This window comes from Cyprinus carpio, chromosome B22 (assembly GCF_018340385.1).
Source record: "Cyprinus carpio isolate SPL01 chromosome B22, ASM1834038v1, whole genome shotgun sequence".
Taxonomy (NCBI): Eukaryota; Metazoa; Chordata; class Actinopteri; order Cypriniformes; family Cyprinidae; genus Cyprinus; species Cyprinus carpio.
The window spans coordinates 29,540,239-29,568,074 of record NC_056618.1 but is presented as its reverse complement, the minus strand read 5'-3'; the positions used below and the strand labels follow the sequence as shown (position 1 = coordinate 29,568,074).

The following is a 27,836-nucleotide window of genomic DNA, read 5'->3' as shown; positions in this document are numbered from 1 at the left end:
ATTTAATTAAATAGTTTTTAATATGACTGAATCAACTTATAGATAAAAATACAGTATGTATCCTTTGTCCATTAAAGATGAAAAACATTTGTTGCAGACAATCTGCAAACTAAAATGAAATTAATATTAGGAGTTCATTGTTAAAATTAACTCTTGAATATGATGCATTTTATATGTAGTCAATAGAATGCACTTTATGCTGAAAAAAAAATTGGTGTAAAAACAATTTTCACTCATAAGTCACTAGTAAATTTCATAAACAATTTCAAAGAATTTCAAAGCAAGTAACAAGTTGAATCAAACATGAAATGTTGAAGTAGAATACTCCAGTAATCTTTGTTTTATTTACAAAATCAGTGTAGTTAATTAAAATTGGCCATACATACTAATAAATTAGTTGTTTTACAAAAAAACAAAAACATTATTGTTATTTGTTTAATGTTAATATGATTAAATCAACATGACTACATTAGTACACAGTTATCACATTGAATTGAAACCACATTAAACTAAATTGATCTTAATAATGACTACAACAATTTACAACATAAATACTGTTATTTTTCTGTTTATTACTGCAAATCTGAATTGTGTAAAATAAAAAAATAAAAAATACTTTTGGTTATACTTACAAAACACATAATTCTTTTGGTTGTTTGTTTATTTTCTTCTGCTCAGTTAAAATGTAACTAGAAAATGAGTTTAAATTCAATTAAAAGCTGCCGAACATGGTAAAGTAAAGCTCATTCATCTGCTAAATATGTATGCGTATAGAAACTATATTTGATGCATCGGATGGGAAGGCACGTCCCATTTGGAAATGGTTTCATCCATATGGTGTTAGTTCATGTAATATCGCCCTCCCTGTTTTCCCTTCACACACTTTTGTGAAGCACATGTGACTCTTCAAAACTCCAGCCGCTATTCCAGGCCAAATCAGCCTGTAGGAGCAGCACACATTCATGGCAAAGGGAACTACAGGCGGCTAGTGAACTCAGAGTCCTGCTGGATCTGAGCAGAGGTCGTTATAAAGACAGAAAGTCATTGGCTTGAGTGAAGGAACAGTGCAAGGTAAGAGCCAGGGGCCTGCTGATGTGTTGACTGTGTGTTCTGCCATGAATTGTAAAGTGGCTGCCGGGTTTCTTGGATTTAATGCTCTTTTAAATCTTTGTCACACATCTCAAGGGGCTAATTTATTTCCTCTCTGAACGCGGCCTTCAGATGTAGTTTGTTAAAGTGTGAAGAGAAAATGTTTGTGGTGTGGCATTTCTGGACCAGTGTGATAGATGTGGAGTTGTACGCCGAGACAAAGATGCGTGTTGGTTTTAATGAAGCGATTCTTTGAAATGTAACATTGAGAAGTTTTTCGAGCAGTCTTGGAGGCTGTTGCAATTTTTGCTTTTTGTATTTAGTTGCGTTTTTAAAATTTGTATTTAAAAATGATGTGATCCCAAAAAATGTAGTGTGGTAACATCTAAAGTAACTGGTTTAATTGAAGTCAAAGATATTTAATTTTATTCATTTAATTTAACTGAATCAACCTCATTACACTGTAAAAATAAATGACATTGTATAAAAAATAATAAGTGTAAGGGTAATTTATTTTTGGAGTACAAGGAAATACTTCATAAAATTTCATATTAAATTCAGTGTTACTTGCAGTTTCTTTGTAATTGCAAAACTCAATTTCTGAGTGAAAATTGTTTCTGCACATTTTTTTTTCCAGTGTACATGGAGTTACACTAATAAATTAAAAGTACCAGACCAGGTTAGAAACTGTCCTTAATTGAACAATTGAACATGTTCACTTTTTACAGTAGAGTTTAACATAATTTTATGTTAAAATAATATTTTTTGTTGAATTTCAAAAAAAGAAAGGATTCTTTTATTGATTTACCAAACAAACAAACAAACAAAACAAGTTGGTTAAAAAAGTTATTAGCTACATATTGCAATTGAAAAACATTTTTATATAGTTAAAATATAATATTTTGTGATGGCTAATTAAATAAATAACTAAATAAAAGTAAATAAACAATATTTTTTTTATTGCACATACAGCTGATAACACCACAGTGTAGCATAATTTGTAATGTATAATAATTTGTATGTTTACACTTTGTTCAATAAAGTGTGCTAGCATTTGAAGCCAATGTGAAAAGAAACCTTCTACATGCAGTACATTACAGTTCAGACACCACATGCCCCTGTAAGCGGTAATTGAATATGGTAATATACTACAATATGTTACAAGTTTGTCACATTTTTTTTTTCAGGATTCTTTAATGAATAGAATGTTCAAAAGAACAGCATTCATCTTTTGTAATAAATATTTTAGCAACATATTTTAAAACTTTAACACTAATGGATTGTTTCAGAATAATAGTATTAATGTTTGCACTTTATTTTACAGTATATGTACTTACAGTGTAATTACAGTGTAGTTAACAAGAAAGTACTGGGTAATAGGAGGTTAAGGTTAGGTTTAGGGGTAGGTTCAGGGTTAGTAGCAAGTTATTACCCAGTTATTATAATTGCTGTAATATAATTGCAGTACATAGTATGAGTAAAAGTACATAGTATGATTTTATAAAATAAAGTGTTACCATATTAATTTCTTTCTCAAAAAAACAAAAACAAATTATGTATCTGAAGCATGATGTCATGCATTTCCAGCCAATAAAAGTTTAGCTCTTATAAACTGGAACAGTTGCTTTCGGGACAGTTTGTCACATCATGAGGTCGGCGGGCCATGACCTCTGTACTCTTGCCAATTTACCCCAGGATTATCTAGAGATAGACTAAGAGTCACGCAGATTGTTCCTTCCCACGGCCCTGATTGGTGCAAAGACATTGTACATGCACAATAGCGTATAATTATGCTACGCACATTTCCTGTCCTAAGACAGGCTTGTATTAATTGGCAAAGAGCATTTGGCGCCTGGATCCTATGCTTATATGAGACGACTTGAGTACAGAAGTGAGCGGGCAACTGTGAGAGCAGTATTAGTTTGCGGTGGTAGCTAAACGTGGTGTGTTGTGTGTCACTGGTATATTTTGGGCTTTTGAGTCATGAAGATAGGACGATGCCACCGTAATGTCCAATGGTCCTCTTTAATGGCACAACCATGCAAACGAAATTGCAGACAAAAATGTTTGTATATGTAGAGTTTAGATTTTTCCAATGATAATTATTTTTATACATTTTCAACAAAATGCAAAAAAAGTAACATTACAACATACTAACATTGCACAAATTCGGTTTTAATGGAAGAAAAACTAATCTGTCAAACGGATCTATTCAAATAATCTTAAATAAATGTGGCAAATGTGCTTTAGGTATTAAGCACTACTTACGTGCTACTAACGTTACAATATTTTTGAAACCTAACCTAAGAGAGTCGGTCCTTCCGTTAACATGCACTTACAATGTGTAAGATCATTTTATAGCATGCCAACCATAAAGCTAGACTTTATAAATCCATCGTTGGCTCCATTTCTGCGCTCTTAATCGTGGTATGCTATAGTTGACCAGCTGTTGGGTCTCAAAGGCCAGTTGTACCATAAAATCTAATTTATGTATGTTGTGTCTTAGTCCAAGATTTCCATTACATTTTCGCATGCCGTTTCACATGCCAGGTTGTACATGTCTAGTAATGTGGTAATATACACCCATATTTAAGTACCAGTTTACTGTCCTTAAACTGCTGCTACTGCTTATAACAATAAAATAAAAATGTATGTTCATCTTATAATTTCCACAAAGACATAAAGTGCTTCTCAGAACATAAGAAACCATTGGCTACATGCTAACATGCCAACAACAAACCATTTTTGAAACTAGTATCTTTAGCTGTTTGGGGTCTGAGGAATAGGCTAATAATAAATATATATAATTTGGTTTTCTTTGTGTCCACAATGGTATAAAGTACATTTCAAGGCAAAAGAAGCCCTAGGCTACATGCTAACATACTAACAACAATCCATTATTAAAACTAATATTGTTATGTGCATTTCTTAATGTCCACAAAGATATGAAGTGCCTTCCCTTATGAAAAAAAAAAAAAAAAACCTTGGTCACTACAGTTTAACCATGATAACCACAAATTAACCATGGTTTTGCTACACTAACTATAGTTTAACCATGATATTTGTAGGAAAGCTGTGGTTATACAAATTTTAGTCAATATGCCAAAATACCATGGTTACTACACTTTTACTATAATAAAACCATGGTTGATTTTTGAAAGGATTTTGAGGCATCAGAAACCCTTAGCTAGGTGCTAATTAGTCTTGAGCCAGACCTTCAGACTGACGGCAGAAGGTCTGGGAACCTTGAGCACTTTGAATGACCAATGCCCGCCCAGAAGGCCATATGACTGACAGGTAAATCAACCAATCGTGTTTCGTTTTGTGCCACGTCATGTTTAGGGGTGTGGAAATGTCACCACAATAACAGACCAGTGTGTAAAACTATTGGACACCTTTTAAAGATTCTGTGCCGCAAACTTTACATATTTCACATACTATTGAAAATCCACCGTTTAGTTGACCCTGATAAGTACTCTTCGTCACAGTTGTAAACAAGACAGGCTTTCTTCTTCCATGAGGGTTTTGGCATCATGGCATCTTTGTTTCCAGGCAGAACATTAAAGAATACGACACGCATGTCTCCCGGAAATCCTGTATTATTCAACCAATCCGATGACGACTTCGAAACTCCTGAAGTGTTTTCAATTTTGTGTGTGATATGCATCAGACGTTCAGCCAATGGGCTAACAACAATTAAACTAATATCAATATTTCTTTATTTGTGGTCTGAGAAACATTAAAGTCACATTTAAATATTTAAAGTTAAATTTAAACATTTTGTTTCTAAAAAAAACACATTCTTGGTCATATTGCGCATGCTCCCAAAGCAATTTTTTTAACTTCTATCAAAATGTATAACTAGCTTCTTTTGCACCTGACTTTTTTTCTCTCCTCCAACCGCTCAATGATAGTCTACTTTTCACAATTCAATCAATTACTAAAGGATAAAATCAAATGCCTCCCTACATAATTTTTTAGTGTATTATATTAGCGCTAACCATGTAAGCACTCTAGAATTTGGTTAGCCTTGCTTGGCTCTTGCTGTGTAATGTCATTGACAGATGAGAGTCACTGTATCCCTTCATAAATATCAGGAGTGTTTGAAACAGAGGTGGCCTGGTTGCCAGTCTCTCGCTGCAACTCTATATTCATTAGACTAATGCTTGAGATACTGATGTAGCCATGTGCTTTGGGTATAGATATTTTGGTTTATTTTTACACATTCACCAAGGGGTATGTTCCAGTTGCCAATAGAGCCCCGTGAAACACTTCAAAGTATATTCCGCCATCTTATATAAGATTCAAAATCAAAAGGAGCATGTATTCTGAGTCTGAAGTGCACTGCAAACAACTTATGGAACAAATCCGTCAGTATATCACTGAAAGGGTGAGTAGGTGATTTGGTTCAAGAAAATTTATTCTGGTTGAAAGTCTTTTTACATGCCGAAAGTAATCACTAAGTTAGGTGGTCTAAATGTATTAAAACAGACATCTTATTATCTTCTGGTCTAAAGAAAGAAGGGATAACTTATAGAGCCGGTATTGATGTGTGAACTTTACGATCTGGAAAGGCTCCTGTAAGTCCATGTCATAGTCTTAAATGACTCCAGCACTACTCTGGTGAGGTGCTAATCCCACCAAAAGATTCAGTTGCACAAATTCAGATCTGAAAAGATCTGAGGGCCTCCTCTTGTTCCAGCTGTTTCTTGACTGCTCATGCATAACCTTGGTCTGTGTTTGAAACACCAGAACACCTGGAATAAACTTCATGAAAAACTTCAGAGGTTAAAGGACTAAAAAAATCCCCTTATCATGGTCCGTACCTTTAAGAAACATTGTTGTTCCCTCTTTCACCACTATTACAACTTTCCCTTGGGTTTCCCACTTAGGGTGTGTGCTCAGCTAGAGTGGTATCAGGCTTGCTCAGATATTTTGATTGATAGTAGTGCTTTCTAAATTTAGCAAGCATGTGAGCGCATTAATCAGTCCACTCAAACAGGGACAGAGTTTCTGTACCCCTGTCTGGCCAGGAAGAATGTTTCTGAATTGGACAAAACCTTGAAGTATTGCAAAACAACACATTTCATTTTTAAAAGCTGTCACTAAAATAGTGACCCATGTAACTGTTTCTGGTTCCTGTAATGTTCTCGGAACATAATTCTTTTTTTTTTTTTTAGTTCCTAAAACAGATATTTGAGGTTAATTTTGGATAGCCAGGAAGGTTTTTTATGGAAATAATAACCAATTTTAAATTAACAATAAAAATAACATTAGAAGAACATTGTGTGTTTGCTGGCTGAATGTTTGGATAGTTACTAGTTTTTACTGTGTACATTTGCCATGGATTATGGTCATTTAATTGATGAACTGTTATGTTTCTCTCCACAGTACCTCAGGAGAAAAGCTTGATAGTAAGTCAGCTCCTCTGTCTGGTACTCATGGAGGAGTGGGTCAGAACCTGCTGCTGAGTCCTGCCAGCCTTCAGCTGGCTCAGCTTCAGGCCCAGCTCACCCTACACCGCCTCAAACTTGCCCAGACCACCAATACCGCTGCCGCAGCCACTGTCCTGAATCAGGTTCTTTCCAATGTGGCCATGTCCCAACCTCTCTTCAACCATCTTCGGGGTTCCAGCATGGCCCAGGCCCACAGTGGGGCCTTTCCACCTACACCCATATCCTTCCCACCACCAAATGCTGCACTGGGACAACTTGTTGGTGGTGGCTTTGCCCCAAATCCCACTGGAATCAGGCCCACAAACTACAGTGGGGTGTCTAACCAGAAACCTAGTCAGCACAATGATTTTGGCAAAAAGCCTGGAACGTATTCGACGGACACGGACCGTCGCTTGCAGTTTGGATATTTGGGAGGAGCTTCAGTGGTCACTAGTAAAGCATGTGATGGAGGACAGTATGGTGGAGCCTCTACACAACCCAGAAACAATGTCCACGGCAATTTTCAAAGAGACTTCTACTCCTCTGAAAAACCAGTACAACAAACTGGTTTCATGGGAGGAAGCAATGATCAGAATCTGGGATCAGCCTCTAAGGATCAATGGAAAGGTCCAATCAACTTGGGGAAGATGGATATAGGTACAGGAATAGGTTCTGGAGGTTGGGTACCACCCGGACCAGGGTTTGTTGGTCAGAGAGCAGAGTTGTACAACCCAGAGGAACCCACAGCAGATCCTAAGTTCAACTCGACTTGTGGCCCAGGAATTGGCCCACCCATTGGACAGCAAGGGGGAATTCAACAGCAGCCACAGGTTTCTCAGGGCGAGGAAGGGGTGACCTTGCAATTGCAACCCCACCAGTTCAATGACTATCATGGGACAATACCTTCACACCTACCCCATCAGTGCACCATTTGTGAGAAGAAGGTTTACAACCTGAAGGTGAGTAGATCTGACTTGTTGGTTGAGATTAAAGGAAATGGCCCATTCACACAAACCTCAAAGATGGATTAGCATTTTGTACTACAAATGTAATGTGTTTTCAACTACTATGAAGGTTGATTGCATCAGACACAGTTTAAGATTTTGTTACAACCAGTTGTCCAGTTGAGATCAGATGACCCAAGATGGGATAAAAACATTTTTAACTTGTATTTAATTTTGACCCTCTGCAATCAGATAACAAAGACAAATCTAAATACTAGGTGTGACCAAAATCAAATATCTGTAAGAAAAACCTCAAAAGACTCTTAACTTTTTCCTACATGTTCCAAATTTATGCTAAGCTTTGAATGCTGCTTATGAACTGTGTAGTTTATTTTATTTTTAAGTAAGTTTATCCTGATTTCTCCAGCATCCAGGATCCATTGAGATTCAGTAGGTCTCGACTTCAGCAACTGTTTTTTCCCCAGTTATTTCTGCAGAACTGAGAGGATTTTAATGACACTTGGCTAAAATGGGCTCATTGGTTACACTAGGGTGTGAATGCTTTTGTGGAAGCTGGCATGTGTGGAGTGGAGGCAGGTTTAGAGGGGGCGAGGATGCAGTTGTTCTGCAAGAGTTTGCCGTAATCACATTCGTTCTCAACTATTGCTCGCCTTTTCTCTGCTGTGAACTACTAGCTTTATAATTGGCCTGGGTTGTGGCTACGCCAGGGGAATCTCTCACTCTCATATAGAAGGATCATAGTGACGTCTATCTGACAGGCGTATTGTGTGTGTATGTTGTTTTCAGGACTGGGACCAGCATGTGAAGGGCAAGTTACATCTGCAGAACTGTTCGCTCTACAACGAAAGGTGAGTACAAAGGAAAATACCATTTGTACCATGTTACGGCACTCATCAATTGATAATGGGTTGTATTTTTATGTGTCTTATGATGGTGATAATCAATCAGCAAGCTCTAATCCATGGGCGGCTACAGTAATAGTTGCTAACCTGGCAAAGAAACAAGATATTTTTAAAGGGCTTGTTTGTATGTGGTCTATTTTGATCCTTGCTATGTTCCGGTCATCGCCTGTGATACTCTTGTTAAGCATTTTATGAGTACAGACAATCTCTGTAGTAAACGCAGAGTTATTTTATTAAGAGACTTCTTCCAAAAAGAGAGGGTTATGACCTGAATTTGAGCTGTGTCATAAGATATAGTCAGACCAGATGCACTGGGATTTAGGATCTAAATGCAGTGCTGTCCCTTCACAGCCCGACGCTCGGAGCAGTGCACTTTCCAGTGTCGTCTGAAGGATGTCTCAACATGGCATTGAGTAACACTATGGCATACACGTCGGCTGCCAATCGAGGTAAGTCAAATCTCTTAATTTGTTCTTCAGTGTAAGTGCTGAAAATTCAGGAGACTGAAAGCTCTGGGACGTGATTTTAGAGGAATCTATTTTTAGGGCTGTCAGTACAGTGGTGAGGGAGCGGAGTGTCTACAGACCGGCACACTGAGTGACGCCTGCTAACACCAGTTTTTGTGTTTGTCAGAAACTTTTCACTGGCCATTCTTTATTGAATGTGTTCCTTGTTTTGATATCTTTTGATTAGACCCCATGAAATAACATGTTTGTTAGATTTTAGGCCATCTATGTACTAGTGCACTTCTTAAAGTTAACAAATTAGACAAAATAGACAGTCCTTGAAAAAAATATTGATGATTCATCTTGTACTCAGAGTTCTTACTAGTTTTGTCTAGTATGTTGACAAAACATGTCCCTTCTCCAATACCACCTGCCATTGACTAGCATTAGCAAGATGCACAACATGGTTCAACTGTGTGTCTTTAGTCATGCTAACATGCTTACTTTTTAATTCGATTCAATCTACTTTTTTATCATTTGGTTGCAAATTAAGTGACTTTCTGTGGTTTTGCGGGACAGTGACATAAACTAAATGCTATTGTCTATTTTTAAAAAGAACTACAAACCCTTCAGTATTCCTTGTCCCAACTTCCTGTTTCAGAAGAAATACATCAACATAATACAGAATTACTTTAGTCAAACTATTTCATGGGGTCTAAGTATGTAGTGTTTCCTCAGTTTGCTGATTAGATATATTGTACACAATTGTAGTCAACATTTATCATATAAAAACATATATTTGGATACCTGAAATGCCTTTTCCTGTTTCCTACAGATGCTTCAACTGGAAGTGCTTCATATTTGCCTGCCACATCCATGAAGTTATTTCCTCTCACAGGGGCAGGATTTACTTCGCACCAAGCAGGGGTAAAGGTTAGAATTGGGCAAAGATTCACATGATATTCGATGTTGACTTTTTAAGAAACGTAATTTAAAAATGTTAGAATTTAAAAATTCACCTAGCTCTATTTGATGAGGTCTTTATTTGTGAATTTTTGTTGGCTTATCTCATAGCGTTGTTTGTTCCACCTTTAGCTCACAGGGTTTATAAAGAAGCCAAGAGCGTTGAGATACAGAGCATGCTATATTTAGGTCACACTATTTCACTGACTGACAGATTACTTAGTGTTTATTATCACAGTCTAACGGTTATTATTCAAACCACAAGTGAGCCATCTTCACAGCTAGAGCTTGTTGAGAGCAGGTGGAAGCCAGCAGTATTGTACAGCTCAGTCACTGCTTACAATTAAAAATTCAATATCACCAACACCAAAATGTTACTATATAAACAATATAAAAAATTCTAAATATCCTACAAAACCAACCATATCAACTGTACATATGCAGCTAAATGAATAGGTGCCGATCACACTCAGATCAGGAAGTTATGTTGTTGTGTTGTTGTAATATAGTGGGAATTCATCAGGCCAGACAGATCTTGTCCCATTTGAAAACTAACACTAGTTTTTGTTGTCTAGGCACTTTATTTAGCTCTGTGATCAGTCTCCAAAATTAACTTTTTGCCCGACCTGCCAGTGCTGAGTGATTAGAAAAAAATCTACCACCAATGATACAAAGCACAGTATCACAGACAGAATACATAACATTACTAATTAATTTAATTTTTTGTTTTACATTGCATTACATTAATAATATATTTATTGACAAAAAAATTGTATAACATTTTTTTTTGCAGATATCTATAAAAACAGTGCTGATCATTGATGTCAGTTGTAGCAATATATATATACAATATACATATATATATATATATATAAAAAATAAACATAAATATAAATAAATATAAAAAAAACGAGGAATTTGTTTTCGTGACAGAAGCTCCAGAATCAGAATCAGAATCAGAATGACCTTTATTGGCAGGTATGTTTACACATACGAGGAATTTGTTTTCGTGACAGAACCTCCGCAGTGCAACAGAATGACAGAACAAAAAACACACAATAAAAGAATAAAAAATACAAAATGAATGAAACATGTCGACATAAAACCACCCATTTTGGGTTGGTTTTTGGTTTAGATTTTTGAAGTTAGGACAAAATAAGAGAGATTTTTTCAGATAGTAAATGCTCAACTGAGGTTTTCTTCAGTAAAGGGTTATTGGTTTGAATCTCTTACATCAGTGTGAGCCTGACTGTAGTTCTTGTGCTGTATTATGTTGTAATTCCTAAAATAAATAAATGTTACTTGGCCAAATTAAATAATTCCACATTATTTAAAGCCAATTTTTATTTACCAAATTATACTTATTAATATGATATTTTTTATGTAATTTTTAATATAAGTGTATAACTTTTTTTTGCGTTATATCCTATAGAAATAGACTATAATCTTAATGACTTGCATATGTAAGTTTAGTGTAGCAAGCCAAAGCAGGCCTGTGGATTCAAGGCTAAAGAACTACAACAAAGTCATCTTGTGGTGAAGGACTCTAAACTATGTGAGAAAAGACAGAGATTAACCGAGACTGAAACCAAGAGTTACCAAGAGAGAATGTCATACGCCTTACAATCACAGTTTACAGTCATAAAAATAATAGTTATAATAATTATTTGGTCAATAATAATTATACTTTAAAAGTTTGGTGTCGTATGCTTTTTTCAAAGGGATAGTTTACCCAAAAATGAATGTACTTTCTGGGCCTTGAACGCATCAGTTACCTTGCTGTATATGGAGGGTCAGAAAGCTCTCGGATTTCATCAAAAATATCTTTATTTGTGTTCCGAAGATGAAGGAAGGTTTTACGGCTTTGGAATGACGTGGTTAAGTAGAATTTTCATTTTTGGGAGATCCATTCCTTTAATGTTTTTGAAAGAAGTCTCATACGCTCACCAAGACTAATATTTTAATATTAATGTAATATTTTGAAAAATAAAAACTGCAATTGAATTTTTTTTTTTTTTTATTATATTTTCAAATATAATTTATTCCTGCATGGCAAAGCTGCTCATGAAACTTTTCTTCTTATCAATGTTGAAAAAGTTGTGCTGTGAAATTTTGTGTAGAAACTGTGATAAATTTTTTGTCAGGATCCTTGATAAATGAACTGTAGTAATGTGAGTCGCGCTCAGACAGACGGCTGAGTGTGACTGATGGGTCCTCACATATGGACAGCATGAAGCATTGTTTCGGATTAGATGCTCTGACCTTGCACAGACGTCTGCCACCTATAATTGAAACCATGTCCTGTGCAGGATGGTATTTTATGCGGTTGCCAGCTTGTGGATTCAAAGACTCACACAAAGATTCTTTATGGTGGTCTTTTTAGCCAAGTTATTTACGATTTAGTCCACTGGAGAGGTGAAAGCATGGGCTAATATTAGCTCCTATTAAACCCACCTGTTTTACAGCAGCTGTACATCGGCAGTGCTTTTATAACTCGTTTAGTTTTTTTCAGCTTATCGTGTGAAAGGATGCACAGATTCTGGTTCAGAAATCAGTACACACGGAAATTCAGGGTTTCAACAGATCAAACCGTCTGGCCAAGTTATCAAGATTTGTGTGATGTGTTCCAGGTTTCTCTGAAAGCTCTGAGGCTGGGAATTCAATTTCAGTCCACAGAATCGAAACCTGATCTTTGGGGATAAAGGCTTCCTGATGGGGGGAATGCCAGGAGATCCACGAAATTCAGAAAGCGCATGCTATAGATTTCAGATGAACCTGTTTCAGGGCCCATGTCAAGCAGTTTAAACCCTTTCTAGATAAGCAAACAGATTTATCTATAGTGTGATATGGTGCCGTCATGTCTAGATCTCCAAAGAGAATGCCATTCGTGTTCCTAATTAATGATGGTTCTCATGACATATCTCTTCATTTCTTGCCAAGTGTGACATCCATAATGCAGCACAACTGCATTCTGTTACAGTCGCATAAAGAGATGTGATCAAAGTACCATTGCATTTTTATAACAAGAGAAACAAATCTCTGTCACTGGTGACAGATGCTGGCAGACAATGACTGAAAAAATATTTTTGCTTTAAGGAAAATTCAGTTACATTTTAATGGTAACACTGAATACATCATATATGTTACATATCTCAACACTAGTTCTATTTACAAAAAAAAAAAAAAGATAATTGGAGTATGTTTCATAAGGAAATTTTTGTTCATATTACTGTCCGTTAACATGTCATGTGGCAAAATTATCCAGAATAATTGTTGTATTATTCTGATTTTCTGCATTAATTATATTGTATAGAAATATTCCAATATTTTGTTGGCATACAGAAAACATTTTAACAGTTATCTAGTCTCAGTTATCTAGTTATTTCTCATCTTTATTTAGTGTTAAACTGCTTTATCACAACTTAACTTTATCACAATTTAGGGTTATTACAAAAAACAAAAAATTAAAATAACAAAAAAACAAATACTTTAAATAAAAAAAAAAAATAAACGTTAACTAAATTTAATGTGATCTAACTAAAGTATAAAAGTCAGAAATTTGATTATTTTATATAAGCTGGTGAAGGCAGTATATCTTGTTTTCATTTAATCTAGGTTAATGTTCTAAAAAAACAACACCTGAGAATATAAAATACTTCAAAATATTAATAAAAAGTGTAATAGTATCCTGCTACTAAATAACACTGCAGTTTAATAAGCAGAGACAACTTTAAGCCATTTGTAAATTAATTTTGCATCAAAATGTGCCTTTGAAGCCAGTTTACACTGTGATGCTTTCAAAACATTGCTCTGTTTGTTTACAAATCACGGCCAGCTCAGCATAGTAAATAGGGGTGTAACAGTATACGTATTTGTACAGAACATTTTTGGAACGGGTCTTTTGGTTCAGTACGCACGTGTATTGAATAAATAAAGCATTGTTTTAACCACTGCACGAGTAAAACTTAATTGGAAAGTTCCAGTTTTATATATTTTTGTTTTCAGGAAATTCAAACAGTAAATGCCATTTTGGTGCTCTGTGATGTGACGCAACAGATCGCTGTATATCATAAATCATAAATTTTTTTTTTTAATTGGCATTCCGTGCTGGCCAATCAGCAGCAGCCACAGCCCCTCAGGGTTTCACTGCACTGCTAGAGTTATGTTCCACCCAGCATTTCAATCTAATCACCTTCACTGCCAGAACATCGAGCCACTCAACAATCTTTGACTGCCTACAAAAAGCTGAACGAACTCCAAAACACTGGTGTTACATTTTACTAGGCCAGCACACAGAAGCCATTCACAGTTACATGTGTTAATGGAGGCAGACCTAATGTGACCTTTTTGGCACATTTGGCCAAAGGGAAAGTCTGGCAGGAAGCCATTCACAGAATTATCACGAGCTCAGCTCAGAGTCGGTCAGCAGCCAGCCGCAGATAAACCCAGAAATCAACTGTGTCCAGATTAACATTGGTTTAAGGCTTTGAATTCGTAAGTGGTTGTCACATTCTGTGCCTTTTTGGCAGTTTTTTGAGATCCGGTCTGAATCCAACAGTTGAATCATTTACACGGATGACAGGATCGTCATGAGCTTCACTGCTTTCATTCTCACGATCGGTGCTGATGATAATTAATCGGTTTTCACGCTCTCTGTGGATCTCTGTGGTGCTTACACTATAATACTCCTCCTATGGTGTGTAAATTGCAGTGTAAACACTGACCCTCGTCTCTGACCCTGTGCTCATGTGGGATGAGCGCCTCTCACACTTGCTGCTGTCAATCAAATCCTGTCACCTCCGTGTAAAAAAACTCCCTGTACACATCCTACCTACTGCAGCTTATATTACCATCATGAAAACTTTATTTGACATGCTTTTTAGAGTATTTTCGATTGTGTTATATGTGCAGGTATAAAAAGGTAGTCTGAAAATATAATTCTTAAATTATATTTCCTGTAGAATGAAATACATAAGTTACATATAATTTTAGTTCATATTGTGGTAAAGGTATAATATATCGTACCATAAAAGTTTGGGGTAAGTAAGATTATTTGTAATTTTTTTTTTTTTTTTTTTTTTTAAAGAAATTAAAACTTTTATTCAGTAAGAATGCATAGATATATGCATAAATGTAGTATTTGAGCAGCAGTAGGTGGCATTAGTGAGCACAGCAGGGGCCAGAATGGAGCTGTTTGAGCACACATGAACACAACTGCTATTCACAGATATCTTAAATGTTCACATATATTTCATTTATATATTGTTGAAGTTTTTAAAATGTTTAATACAGAATATATAATAATCTACGTGTCCTCTCTCAGTTTGTTCAGCGTAAACCATGTCCTGGACGCGTCGTGCACATCTGTAACCTCCCAGAGGGCAGCTGCACGGAGAATGACGTCATTAACTTAGGGCTTCCCTTCGGCAAAGTGACCAACTACATCCTCATGCGCTCAACGCATCAGGTAAGGGATTTCAGCTCTGAATGAAGATGGCAATGATATATCGTAGTTTGTCGTAAATAAAATGTTAGCGCTAGGCTGAGTACTGCAAGCACTTTATTTACTTTATCTTCGTACATTTAAACCCTGACACCGATGATGTCTCCATCACCCCGATTCGTTAATCAAATTTGACTTTTTGATTGGTCCTTTTAGTACAGACTGGATCAAATTCTATGTTCAGTGCCAAGTTTGACATGTGCCTGAAATGCTTGGCATTGAATTGATCTTGTAACTGTCTCGAAGATTTATTACACAATTAAAAAGAAGATCTGTTCGGATCACATCTGACACATTTTATGTTCGTGCACGATTTTATCTTTGGCGTTAGGCTTTTCTAGAAATGGCATATGTGGAGGCGGCGCAGGCGATGGTGCAGTACTACCAGCTGCAGCCGGCTACCATCAACGGACACAAGCTACTGATCCGCATGTCCAAGAGATACAAGGAGCTGCAGCTGAAGGTATGAAGCTCATCTGGCCTCATCGAGATCACAGGATTCACACAAACCCAATTCAAGAGTGTTTTCCTTTCTGATCCAGAAACCAGGTAAAGATGTGGACTCTATTATCCAAGACATCAATTCCCAGAGAGAGCAAGACGAGATGCAGGGGATTGACAGGTGAGACCAGGACACATTCATATTGAGCCTTTTTGGGTCGTTTTTTAAATTCTGGATCTACTGATTTATTTTACGATACATAAAAATGCCAATTCGTATTTATAATGAAATAAATACATCTCTTCTATCATCGAAGAATGATTTGAACTTCTAATTAGTTTAAAATCAAAATTCAAAACTAAAAATGGGTTTTGGTCTGAAATGTCAGGGTGATTTGAGTAGTTTGTTTATAGTAATTTTTACTATCATATTATTATTGTTATCATTTATTTTTTATAATTTTTATATAATATTTTATATGTCCTGGAAATCTGCATCATGTGGTATGACCAACATGCAGAAGGGAAAAACATTACAAAGGAAATTACATCAAAGAAATGTCCCTGGTAGATCTTCATGACTGTGTGATAATATAGAATTATTAACTAAATTAAAATTTTCTATTTTATGTATAATATAGATAAATTAGCTAAAATTGCATTTTTTAATTTTAGATACTTAAATATAGTAGATATAGAATACTTAGATCTAGAATTGTATGAATTTTCTAAATTGAAAATGCAAAAATAAATTGCTAAAAATAACATATTTAAATTTTTTTCATTTATTATATCATATTTATTATATTTATAATTTGATATAATATTTAAGAGTTTAATATCAGATAATTTGTCTTGTTCATAACAAAGAAATATTAGTTCAGTTTGTAAAATGACGTGAAGCATCTTCTCAAAAAAACGTAATGATATTTATTAATTATGATGATAAATATATATTTTTACTAGGGCTGTGCAATTAATTACATTCAATTGTAATGCGCATCTCGTCAGTAAAGCCGGTCAATTAATGAGTAGTAAATATGCATCACCTGCTTTCAAGATTGAGCGGCATTCACTACACAGAGCCGTAGTTCACTGACAATTAGGCAATATCGTGTTCATAATCGCAGATTAATCACATTCGATTTCGAAGGTGATATCGCCTAGCTTGTCAGTGAACTACGGCTCTGTGTAGTAAATGCTGTTCAATCTGAAAGCAGGTGATGGTGATTTAGTACTAATTATGGGACCGGCTTTACTGTCGAGATGCGCAAAACAATCGAATGCAGTTAATTGCACAGCCCTAATTTTTACAGTATCTATAACCAAAAAAATTAAAAAAATTTTGCAGGTATTTGCCGGAGCGTGCCAGATCACGGAGTCCAGTCAGCCGTTCTCTGAGTCCGCGCTCACACAGTCCGAGCTTCACTTCCTGTAGCTCTGCCCACAGTCCCCCGGGGCCGTCCTGTCGGCCTGACTGGAGCAATGACATGGGGCCCCGCCGGGATTGGACATCCCATTCCCGAGGTGATGAGGACCCCCGTGAAAGAGACGACTGGAGGAACAACGAGGAAGAGAGACCCAACGGATGGCTATCTGAGCGCAGGAAACCCTACCTTAAAACCGGGGACCGGAACAGCCCACGTATGGGCCCCGGGGACGAGCGAGGCAGGGACTGGTACCCCCGCGGAAGCCCCCAGGGTTCGTCCTTCTCCTCCTATCACTCCACAGATGACTTTTACAAGAAAGACTCGCTGTACAAGACTGATAAACTGAGCAGGCCACAACATCAGAGACATGAGGGGAAAACAAAGAGAAGGGAAGACAGCGACTACCACAGACCCCGACACTCAGAGTCAGACGTGACGGACGACACACACTCCAACCGGACAGCTGAAGACAGAGGACGCAGCAAGAGGCCGAGCCGGAGACAAGACAGGGAGGAGAAGGAGTCCGAAAATCAGGCATGCCCTGTTTCAGTTCAGTAGGGTTCATTTAAACAACAACTATAATACTATTTCTGAATCACAAAATTTGAAATTATACACAGAATGTTAAGAATATTAAATATCTAAATGTAAAATATATTACCATTCAGTTCATATATTTGATAAAATATCTTTATATTATTTTAGTTTATTATTATATATTATTTAAAATATATGAACTTTCAAAAATTTTAAATATATTATATTACATTACATCAAAATGCGCTTTATAGACAATATTTTTATAGCACTGTTTTTTGTATTATAGAAGGAAGAAGAATATAGAACCAAAGAAAGATCATCGTCTCCTCATAACAGCAAACCTGTAGAGTCTTCAAAGTGTGACAGAGGTGGTGACAGTGAGGTAAACATGTTAATTCATTCATCTACCAATCTGCGTTATGTCATTTAGACAATATATAGTAAAAACACTAATGTTGTGAAATATTACAACTTAAAATAACTGTTTTCCGAAATGTATTTCTGTGATGCAAAGATGAATTTTCAGCATCATTACTGTCACTTTTGATCAATTAAATCCATCTTTGCTGAATAAAAGTATTAATTTCTAATGCTTCCCGGTTTTTAGGGACTAGAAAGTGTAGATGATGGAGAGGAGGAGAGTTGGTATCCTAAAAGCATGGAGGAACTGGTGACCGTAGATGAAGTGGGAGGAGAGGACGACTTTATAGTTGAACCTGATCTACCTGATCTTCACGAGGAGGACCATAGAGTCAAGCTCAGTCAGTTGACAGCAGACAGCCCTAAACCAAATGCAAAGACCCCAGCAGAAGGCGAAGAGACCACAGTGGACCCTCCTACCCTTCCAATACTGGATCTGGTCCCAGAAGAAAGCTCTGGAGGTGCTCAGTCCAGCCCCGGAGAGAGACCATCTGCCCCAGAGCAAACGGTCTGTCAACTCAACTGCATCCCATCCCAAGAGTTCAAGAGCGCTTCGGAGGAGACCTGCTCCACCACTCATCTAGACACACACATCGACACCACCACAGCAGCTGACCCTCTAAACAACATCAGCACATGTGAAAGTGGGAAAGTGAAGGACTTGAGTAATGATGAGAGAAAGACAGCAGAGATGGACAACAAGGAACCATGTCTCAAACAGGACAGTCAGAAGAAAGGTACTCATAACTGACTTTAGTTTGTTAGTGAATGTCTATAATGACCCAGTCCCAAGCTAATGAAAATATGTTCTAAGAACGTTTTGATAATGTTTCCATTAAGTTATAAAAATTTTATTTTTGAATGTTCTCTGTACATTTCAAACTTCCAAAACGTCCACAAACTATTTGTTCATTTTGCAAACATTATGGGAACGTTACTTTTGAACGTTTCCTGAACATTCTAAAATGGCAACATTTAAAAAAAAAAACATTAGATGCACGTCCAACTAAAAGGTTTCAGGAAAAAGATTCATTGTTCCTGAATAATATATAAATATATATTTTTTAGAGCTAACATTTTAAGAACATTATTAAAGACCAGGGCCGGTATTCACAAAACATCCTAAGGCTAAAAGTAGCTCATAACTCGCCGATTTAGGAGAAAATCATAAAAATAATGGGCGTATCAGTCCTAATTATAAGACTCATAAATTTTTATTCTAAAAGTATTTCACAAAGCATTTTAGCACTAAAAATAGCTCCTAAATCTGTGAAACGTTAGGAGTAGTGAAGAGGACCCCTAAGTCACTAAGACCAAATCTGAAATATCCTAAAATAACCTACCCCAGAAAACAAACACTTAATAAAAACATTATAAAAACAACCTATTAAAAAGAACCTTCAAAAATTTAACGTCTATCCCAACTACAATATCCCAACTCCAAATGTTTGATTATATCCTTAATATATAGCTGTTCTCGCGTTCAGTTTGGTTTTCTTTTATGTTTGCATGTCTTACTGTCAGCCATGAGTATTCTACTCTGCTCATTAAAAGGCTGTTTATATGCATATTACAAAAATTTTATTAGTCGCAGAAAAAAAAAAATCCACATGAAGTTGCGAAATCAAACAGTCCATGATGGACAAATCGTTAATGGCTGGTGTATGTTCTAATATATTACATCGGTAAGGACATCCATATGCTCACCTAACATTCATCGACCTCAAATATGACTTATCATCTGAAATATGTATGAGGTAGCAACTTAACATGGCAGCTCAATCTAATTTTAGCCTAGAAAAAAAGTGTGCAGTTCACGTGTCTGTGCGGAGAGTGGAAGCTGAACAGTAGCACGCTTGGGCTACTGCAGGACAGATGGAGGCACCTGTGCGATCATTTGCTCTTAAAATACTTCATCATTTTTGCTCATACAGATAAGAGTAATGCATCTTTTGTATCTGTAAAGACTCTACGTTTACTTGAATAACAACAAAATGTTGCGTTTTTGTAAAATAATGAAAGCAAACAGGATGCGCTTTCTGCCGTCTCGGACTCTGTGAACTTGTGTGCGTCACTTCGAAACTCTGTGTATGCTTGCCTTATTACAGACATGAAAAATATATCTACAGAGAATGAAACTTTTAAATGAACCAATTCAAACAGAAAACAAATATTCTCAGATTATGTAATCCTTATGAACAGAGCTGATCCTCCCTTTACGCAAGCTGCTTAGGGCCCCCGAAACACCAGGGGGCCCCCTTGCTCTCAAAGATGATTTAATTTTATTTTCGTTTTTGAATTTGGCCAGCAGTTATGAAAACGATCATTTGAAAAATTATAATTTCTTTTAATGTGGTGCGCTGTCGCCATTTCTACTGTTTTTAAAAAAAAATCATGTAATGTGAATGGTGTATAGTCTTGCTTGAGACTAAAAAAAATGAGTTGAAAGCATATCAAGCTGCAGAAAAGACACTGTATCTCAATCGCTTTCCGCAAGCGCAATTCCAGACGGAGTGAAACACGGACAAATGCGATTCATTCATTCGTTCATAACCACTCATACCCCACTCCACTGCAACAAGCCCCCCCACCCCGTCTAGGTCTAGGATCGGCTCTGCATATGAAACATGCATACGTGTGTTCGAGTGCTTTTTTGGCTATGTAGGCAAAAGCACTAGTGCCAAAAGCCTTTTTTGCATGCGTTCGAGTGCTTATTTGGCTATGTAGGCAATTAAAGGCTCATTATTATGATTTATATGGTTTATTAATAAAAGTGTGATTAAAAGTCAACTAATGCTTAAAACGAACGACTTCTAGTCGACCAGAAAAATCTTTAGTTGAGGGCAGCCCTAATGCGTATTGACTAATTGTTTACGAGAAGCATACATATAAGAAGCTGTCAATAAGTTGAATATATTAGCCTACTTGTTTAATTAGTGACACTAAGCCTACATTTGAAAATCTTTATTTGAATGTGACAATTAACATTTTTATTTTAAAACCTTTATTTGTATATGGCAACATATATTGTGCTCTACAATATTTCTATGAATAAATCTCTGACAGAGACTATCAGACAATCACTGTGTGCATAGTTAGTAAGTATGCTGACATCATCCATAGCAATGAGGTCAACCCCACCCTTACTCTTAGCTTAAGTTTTCTCTCTGTTCCTTAGTTAAGGTTGGTCTCAGCAGCTTTGTGAATAGGTTTTAAGAGAAAACCCTTAGCTAAAAACTTTTACTGTTAATTAGGAGAACTCTTAGTGGTAAGATAAAATGTTTTGTGAATACGGGCCCAGGTAACTTTGATTCTGGAAGAAGTCCTAACTTTGACAGAACCTTACCAGAACAATAGCCAGTGTTCTAAACATTGCCTGTTAGCTGGGGAGTTTGGGAGTGTTACTTCTCCATACTAATACCATTGTAGTTCTCAGTTCCTCACAGAGATCTAAAAAGTGTCACTTACCATTGATTGGCGAATGTTTGCATGGGAAAACCTGTCATTTCAATGGGAATCCACATTGGGAATTATATTGTGAGGGCGAAGGATTTCCCCATGCAGATTTCACATCAGATTTGGTCATGTAAATTCCCAACTTAGACCAACAGAAAGATAAAAGATAAAGCTTGGTTTATAAGTGACTTTTGTGTGAGCTGGGCATCATGCATGCATGCTTCACTGACAATAGACCTTAGATTGACAATAGACCTTTTTTGCTTGCAAAATTGCACTAATAAGACCGCACTTGTAGTCTAACTACAGAATCATACGATTAAGATTGCTGTTCAAGAGCGGATCAGATTCACTGACTGAGCAAGTTTTCTTTTAATTTAATTGCTTAAACAATTATAAACAAAATGGCATCATGTATGTATGCACAGTTAAATACAATGGGCTGAAAGCCAATCACACAGAGTACCTTTTTCTTTTTAAAATTGTGGTGCAGTGGAATGGGAAAAAACCTGCCATAAAGTTTCGAGACATGTTTTTTTAAAAGTTGACCTTACATTAATTTTACATGGCTTTCTATACATGCATCTCTCTTGTGTGAGATGTGAGTACAATGGTGATAGGTGTCCCGCTAGAAAATGCGCAAAAATATGCATTTTGCGTGAATGGTTTGGTTTCAGTTTTGACGTTAACAAGATCTTCTTCGCATTGATTAACGCACATCTAAAATTTGAATGCAAAAACATTGGATTGTGGATTTTTATCTTAAATTCGCCAAATATTCTAAATTCTAATACTTATTTGACAGCTCTAGCTCACGCTGTAAATTTTTCCATGCAAAAAACACTAGTGTGCACTCAAATTTATTAAAAAAATTAGCCAACACCACCCAACAAGACGAAACTGACGAAACAGCATTTTTTGCATTTACAATTTTTTGCCATTTGCAACAGTTTTAGAGGCAGCCCTACTAATATTTTTTAATGAGCCAAGCAAAAATGCAACTTCACTTGAGTAAACTTTGACTTGCTTAAAAAGCTGTGACATTTTGATAATAACCTTTATTTATTATTTATTTATTTATTTTTTGCGTTTTGAGACTTTTGCCTGACCTGTTAAAAAGTACAAGTTTTTGAGAATAATTTGCCCATGAATCAGACATCACTGTTCACGCTGTTCATTTTTGCATGCCGGAAACAATGGTGTGCAGTTGAAAGTTTCCTAAAAATTAACTAATGCCACCTCACAAGATGATATCTGATTAAACTGCATTTGTTGCATTTGCACAGTCCTGCTAATATTTGTTATAATAAACCAAGCAATGGTTTATTAAAATGCACCTAAACTTGATAAAATTTGCAAAGCTTTTGTAGAAAAGCTTTGACGTTTTGATGATAATGTTTTTGTATTTTGTGACACAAAGTAAATAATGTCAGAATTTTAAGTTTAAAGCAAATGATCTGCGGAAGCTTGATAGAACAAATGTTTTCAAGGTAAAAAAACTACCAAAATTTGATCAAATTTGGAAATTTTGACAAATAATTTTTTTATTTAACCTACAAAACTTGTTAAATTCTGTCATCCAAGATTTTTTTTTTTTTTTTAGAAGTTGTATTTAAAATCTACTTGCCTCAAAAACCTTAGGGGATAATTTTGAACATTTTGTGGCAGTTTAATGTGATTTACAGGCTGCAGATGCAAAAAAATAAAAAATAAATAAATTAAATTTACTTAAATCAATGATACACAACAAACACTAAAGCATTTCATCACACGTATTTCATCTATTCCAGATATTCCTGACTCATTACCGGCCCCTTCACCTCAGGCAACAGACATCTTTGCTGCGTCACCCTCTCAGGAGCAGGAGAAAGCCATCAGTGAACACAGCATACCGTTAGGTACGTCCACCAGAAGTCAAAAGGGTCAAACCAAATGCCGCAAGTGCCATTTGGTCAGGAAGAAGAAAGCATGAGCAATAGTAATAGCGACGCTTTGCAGCGAGAGCAGCACTAATGAACAGCTCTGGCTGTGATGTGGGCTCTCAGTGGGTGACTGAAGCCTTTAAGGCCAGCTGATGTCAGTGGAGCATTTGTCATCCTGCTGAGTGAGGTGTGAATTGCACCCTCGAGGCCCAAACTTGTGTACTCATTACCACACAGCTAACGCACTAGATTCCCTCACAGAAGAGCTGACTTTACACCCCTGCACACACTCACAGAGACGGATATGTGAAATGTGCCTCAGAAAGAAATGTTGGTTTGGTGTCGTTCTGATTTCCGGTTGGTTTTGTTGTTTTTGGCAGGTGTGGAGTTCATCGTGCCAAGGACGGGGTTTTATTGCAACCTGTGTGGTTTGTTTTACACCAGTGAACAAACAGCCAAGACGTCACACTGTCGGAGTACAATTCACTACAGGAACCTACAGGTCATAAATACGAAGATACAGTCTTCCTTTCTCTTTTCACACAAATATGAAAGGCCCATTACAACACAACCCAATCTCAAAAAAGCTATACAACAACCAATGACAACACAACCACATAAACCCAAAAGCGATTCAAAGAGCTCTAATAATACACAGGTTTTAACATAAGAATTTATAAAATAAAACGATATGCTTCAAATTTCTGAATTTCATATTATACTTGTATGTGATAAATAAACTGAAGCAGGCCTGATATTTCGTCAATAGCAAAAATGCTTTTGTTTGCATGATACATCCGCACCTATAGGTGTCAGTATGAAGTCCAAAACTACTTGCGTAACATGCCAGTGAAACAAAACTTTTTAGCGTACCTTTACATAACCATTGTGATACCATTAGACCATTTTTTCAAACAAACTTTGTTTGTTAGGTGTGGCATGTAAGATTTATCACAAGTATTCTTTAGAAAGAAGATGATTAATTATGGTATCAAATATTAGTTGGTGTCGGACGGAAGCAGGTACTTTACTGATTGGAATTACGGTCCATTTATAAAACTTTTACTACCTCAGACATCATTTGCTAGTAGGAAAACAATTAACTTTTCATTGAGGGTCATTGGTTGAACTTGTTCATTTCTGGCTGTTCATTTGGAGTAAGCTCTGCCTAAAAAAACTGATCGGATAACAATAGATTTAGGTTAGAAACTTGCCTTATGCAAATGAATAAATCTTTCAAGCGGTGCACATGGGAAAAGTTACACTACAGACTAGCTAACTACATGGAAGCTATATAAGTGATTCAAATCAGTGAACTGGTGCTTAAAAACTCTTCTCAAATAGACTGATTCACTTAAACGAATCAGACTTTACAAAGGTACATATGAGATTATCTATATTACTGATGAGTTACGGGACTTGAATCAGTAAACTGTTTCTTAAAATCTCTTCCTAAATGAACTAATTCACTAAAATGAATCAGACTTTCCAACAGTACATCTGAGATTAGCTACACTCACAGGTTAGCTAATTACATGGAAGCTACATAAGTGATTCAAATCAACTAAATTTAACTTAAAATACTCAACCAAAACAAACCGATTTAAAGGAATTAATCAAACTTTCAAGCGGTATAGATCAAATTATACACACTACATTAAATAACCAACTACATGGAAGGTACTTAAGTGACATGAATGGCGGGTAAGGGTGTTTTCGAATGCGTTTGACCAATCAATGTCTACTTACGTCATGGTAGTACCAGTTGTGCTGGTTAGACCCTGCTCAGGAGTAGGAGCTAATTTGGTTCTCGAAAAAGGCAGTCTGGTACTAAAATCGTACCCAGTTGCTACGGTGCAAAAACGCTCAAAAGTGGGTAGTTCCACAATTAGTACTGGTACTATGAAAAGATTCCTGCGGTGCGAAAGGCCCTATTGTGTCAGCTCGCTTGGCAGTAAAGCTGCACGCAACATAAACAATGTGAAATACGAAATTCAACAATGTGAATTTGGCCACGCTACACTGCTACTTGTTGGAAATAGAAGCTTGTTACTGAAAAGGCTACACATACTTAGTTACTCCGCACCAGTGCAATGACTGCAATGTAAGATTGACTGATCTAAGACGCCAGTCCTCAGGGTGGGATATAGTTTCTCATTATAACCCTTCAGAAACGCACACATATAGACAGACGAACACACTTTCCAACACAACATGGTAGAGGTGGCAAGGAGCCGGACGTTCCCCGTCATCACAGTCAGACCACAACCAGTTGTCATGTCTCTCAGACTAGAGCGGTCGGCCAAAGAGCGTCACCTCATACTTCACTTCTCCGCCTTGAGGTCCACCAGCTGTGTTGAGTTTACAAGAACTACAGTGAGAAGTTGACAGCGGAATTTAACACCAGAAGAGCAAGACAGGTGAAACTGAGACAGACAGAGAAAGAGAGAGACTGTAAACACTACAGGAAACACCTGCTTTCCTCCTACATTTTGACCTTCTTCTGTTTCAACTCTCCTTGTTTCACTGGTAAACAAATACGCTTTTAGGAGGGATAAATAAAAAGCCTGCTATGAAATTAGTCTTAGTAAGACTAAGTTGTCAGCCATTTTATCCACTAGTAGACATTGTCAGTGGAAAGTTATTAAACAAATGGGTTTGAAAAGTACGCTTATGATAAGAGTTTAGTCTCTAAGCCGAAAGAGCCCAGAAACACGCCATATCCAAATGTAGCATGAACTTACTTGAGTATAACAATCATAACAGAGGCTGCCAGTCAGCCATTTTAGTCAGAGAAACCAAACTGTTGCTCTTCAAGGCTTCATGGCTGCTCCTATGGCAGTAATTTAGAAGTAAACTGTTATTCGTGTAATGTAACGGAAGATTGTTTGTGTTTTTATAGAAGTATCTGTCGCAGCTGGCGGAGGAAAGTCTCTTGAACTTCCACACGGAGTCACCAAACACTGAATAAGGCTCACTTGAGACTATCAGGACTGCACCACTGCTGGGACATGCTGAGAGACACAAAACCAGGACAAAGAGGATGGGACACAAGGAGAACCAGAGCAATTGGATCCCCTGTATACTCTATTTCATAGCAATATGAATTGTATGAAAGTTTTCAAGAGTTAAAAAAATCAGCTTATTAAATGTCACATATTTTAAGAGAAGTTCGCTGAAAAATGTAAGTTCCAAACACGTTACTTTTTTGTTCTGTGAAGTACTTTTGTTTGTTTTTTACAGTGGAATTGAAGCATTTTATGCTTACAAAATTTACAAAGCACCATAAAAGTATCATGAAAAGTAGTCCATGCAACATGTGCACTATATTAATTTAGTTTCATCATAGCCATGATTCAGCTAAAATAAGGGAAAGAATCAGGGTTATTGTCGCAAACTAAAACCATAAATATGTAACTTGAAACAAATGTTAACTGAAATTAAATATAAAAATACCTTAAACTTATTTTATTTCAGCTAAATGCTAAGGCAATTTCATTTAATTAATTTAACTTTAAGTACTAAAATAACTAAAGCTTAAATTATAAACGAAAATGAATAAATAACAAATAAAAACTATATAGACGTTAAAAAAAAACAAGAACTACAAAAAGAAAACAAAACCAAACAATTACTATTAAAAAATTAACTCAAATTAAAACAAGCTAAAGTAAATAAATAAAAATTAAATCTAATTTACAAAATTAACAAAAACTAAGTATAATATACTATTATAACACTTGAAAGAATTAGAACAACATGGCTATGATTTACTTAAAATGAGGAAAAAAATTAAAGGAGTCATATGATGCTGCTAAAAAGAACATTATTTGGTGTATTTGGTGTAATGCAATGTGTTTATGCAGTTTAAGGTCAACAAAACACATTATTTTCCACACACTGTACATTATAGTTTCTCCTCTATGCCCAGCCTTTCTGAAATGCGCTGATTTTTACAAAGCTCATTGTTCTGAAAAAGCGAGGTGTGCTCTGATTGTCTGAATGACTCAAGCGTGTGACGGAAATGTTACGCCCCTTAACATACTGTGATGCCATCTCCCAGGCCAGCAGCACGAGACTCAGTCCAGCTGCTCTGCTCGTGCACATCCCATCATCGGTCCTCTTTTAGCAGTTCAGTCAATGTACTGTTAGGAATAACTGAATAACTCGGGATATTGGTTTATTTTAAGTCAGAGGGAGTGTAAGGCACGTTTATAAACTGAATAACTTAATTAATATATGGATTAGTGTGTACTGGAGACGCAAACTGTTTCAAACGATTCAGATCGATTTGGTGAACTGGTTCGACCGTTTCACTAAGAAG

At 36.4% G+C, this 27,836-nt stretch overlaps 1 protein-coding gene across 3 annotated transcripts in view; it reads left to right on the top strand.

The window, feature by feature from the left end:
• Nucleotides 1–27,025, top strand: part of LOC109047605 (RNA-binding protein 20-like) — a 56,089-nt gene extending 29,064 nt beyond the window's left edge. Inside the window, exons 1-14 of one of the 3 annotated variants that reach the window (XM_042749205.1) lie at nt 702–1,071; nt 6,481–7,483; nt 8,276–8,337; nt 8,743–8,840; nt 9,673–9,770; nt 15,124–15,267; nt 15,635–15,766; nt 15,846–15,925; nt 17,096–17,708; nt 18,001–18,096; nt 18,322–18,871; nt 23,381–23,488; nt 23,893–24,014; nt 26,415–27,025. In XM_042749205.1, the coding sequence (XP_042605139.1) occupies nt 6,686–7,483; nt 8,276–8,337; nt 8,743–8,840; nt 9,673–9,770; nt 15,124–15,267; nt 15,635–15,766; nt 15,846–15,925; nt 17,096–17,708; nt 18,001–18,096; nt 18,322–18,871; nt 23,381–23,488; nt 23,893–24,014; nt 26,415–26,483 (2,970 nt within the window). In that variant the 5' untranslated portion in view covers nt 702–1,071; nt 6,481–6,685 and the 3' untranslated portion in view covers nt 26,484–27,025. Of the gene's footprint in view, nt 1–701; nt 1,072–6,480; nt 7,484–8,275; nt 8,338–8,742; nt 8,841–9,672; nt 9,771–15,123; nt 15,268–15,634; nt 15,767–15,845; nt 15,926–17,095; nt 17,709–18,000; nt 18,097–18,321; nt 18,872–23,380; nt 23,489–23,892; nt 24,015–26,414 lie in introns of those variants that run through there. The other 2 variants (XM_042749204.1, XM_042749203.1) reach the window with 2 other exon arrangements.
• Nucleotides 27,026–27,836: the final 811 nt, after the last annotated feature.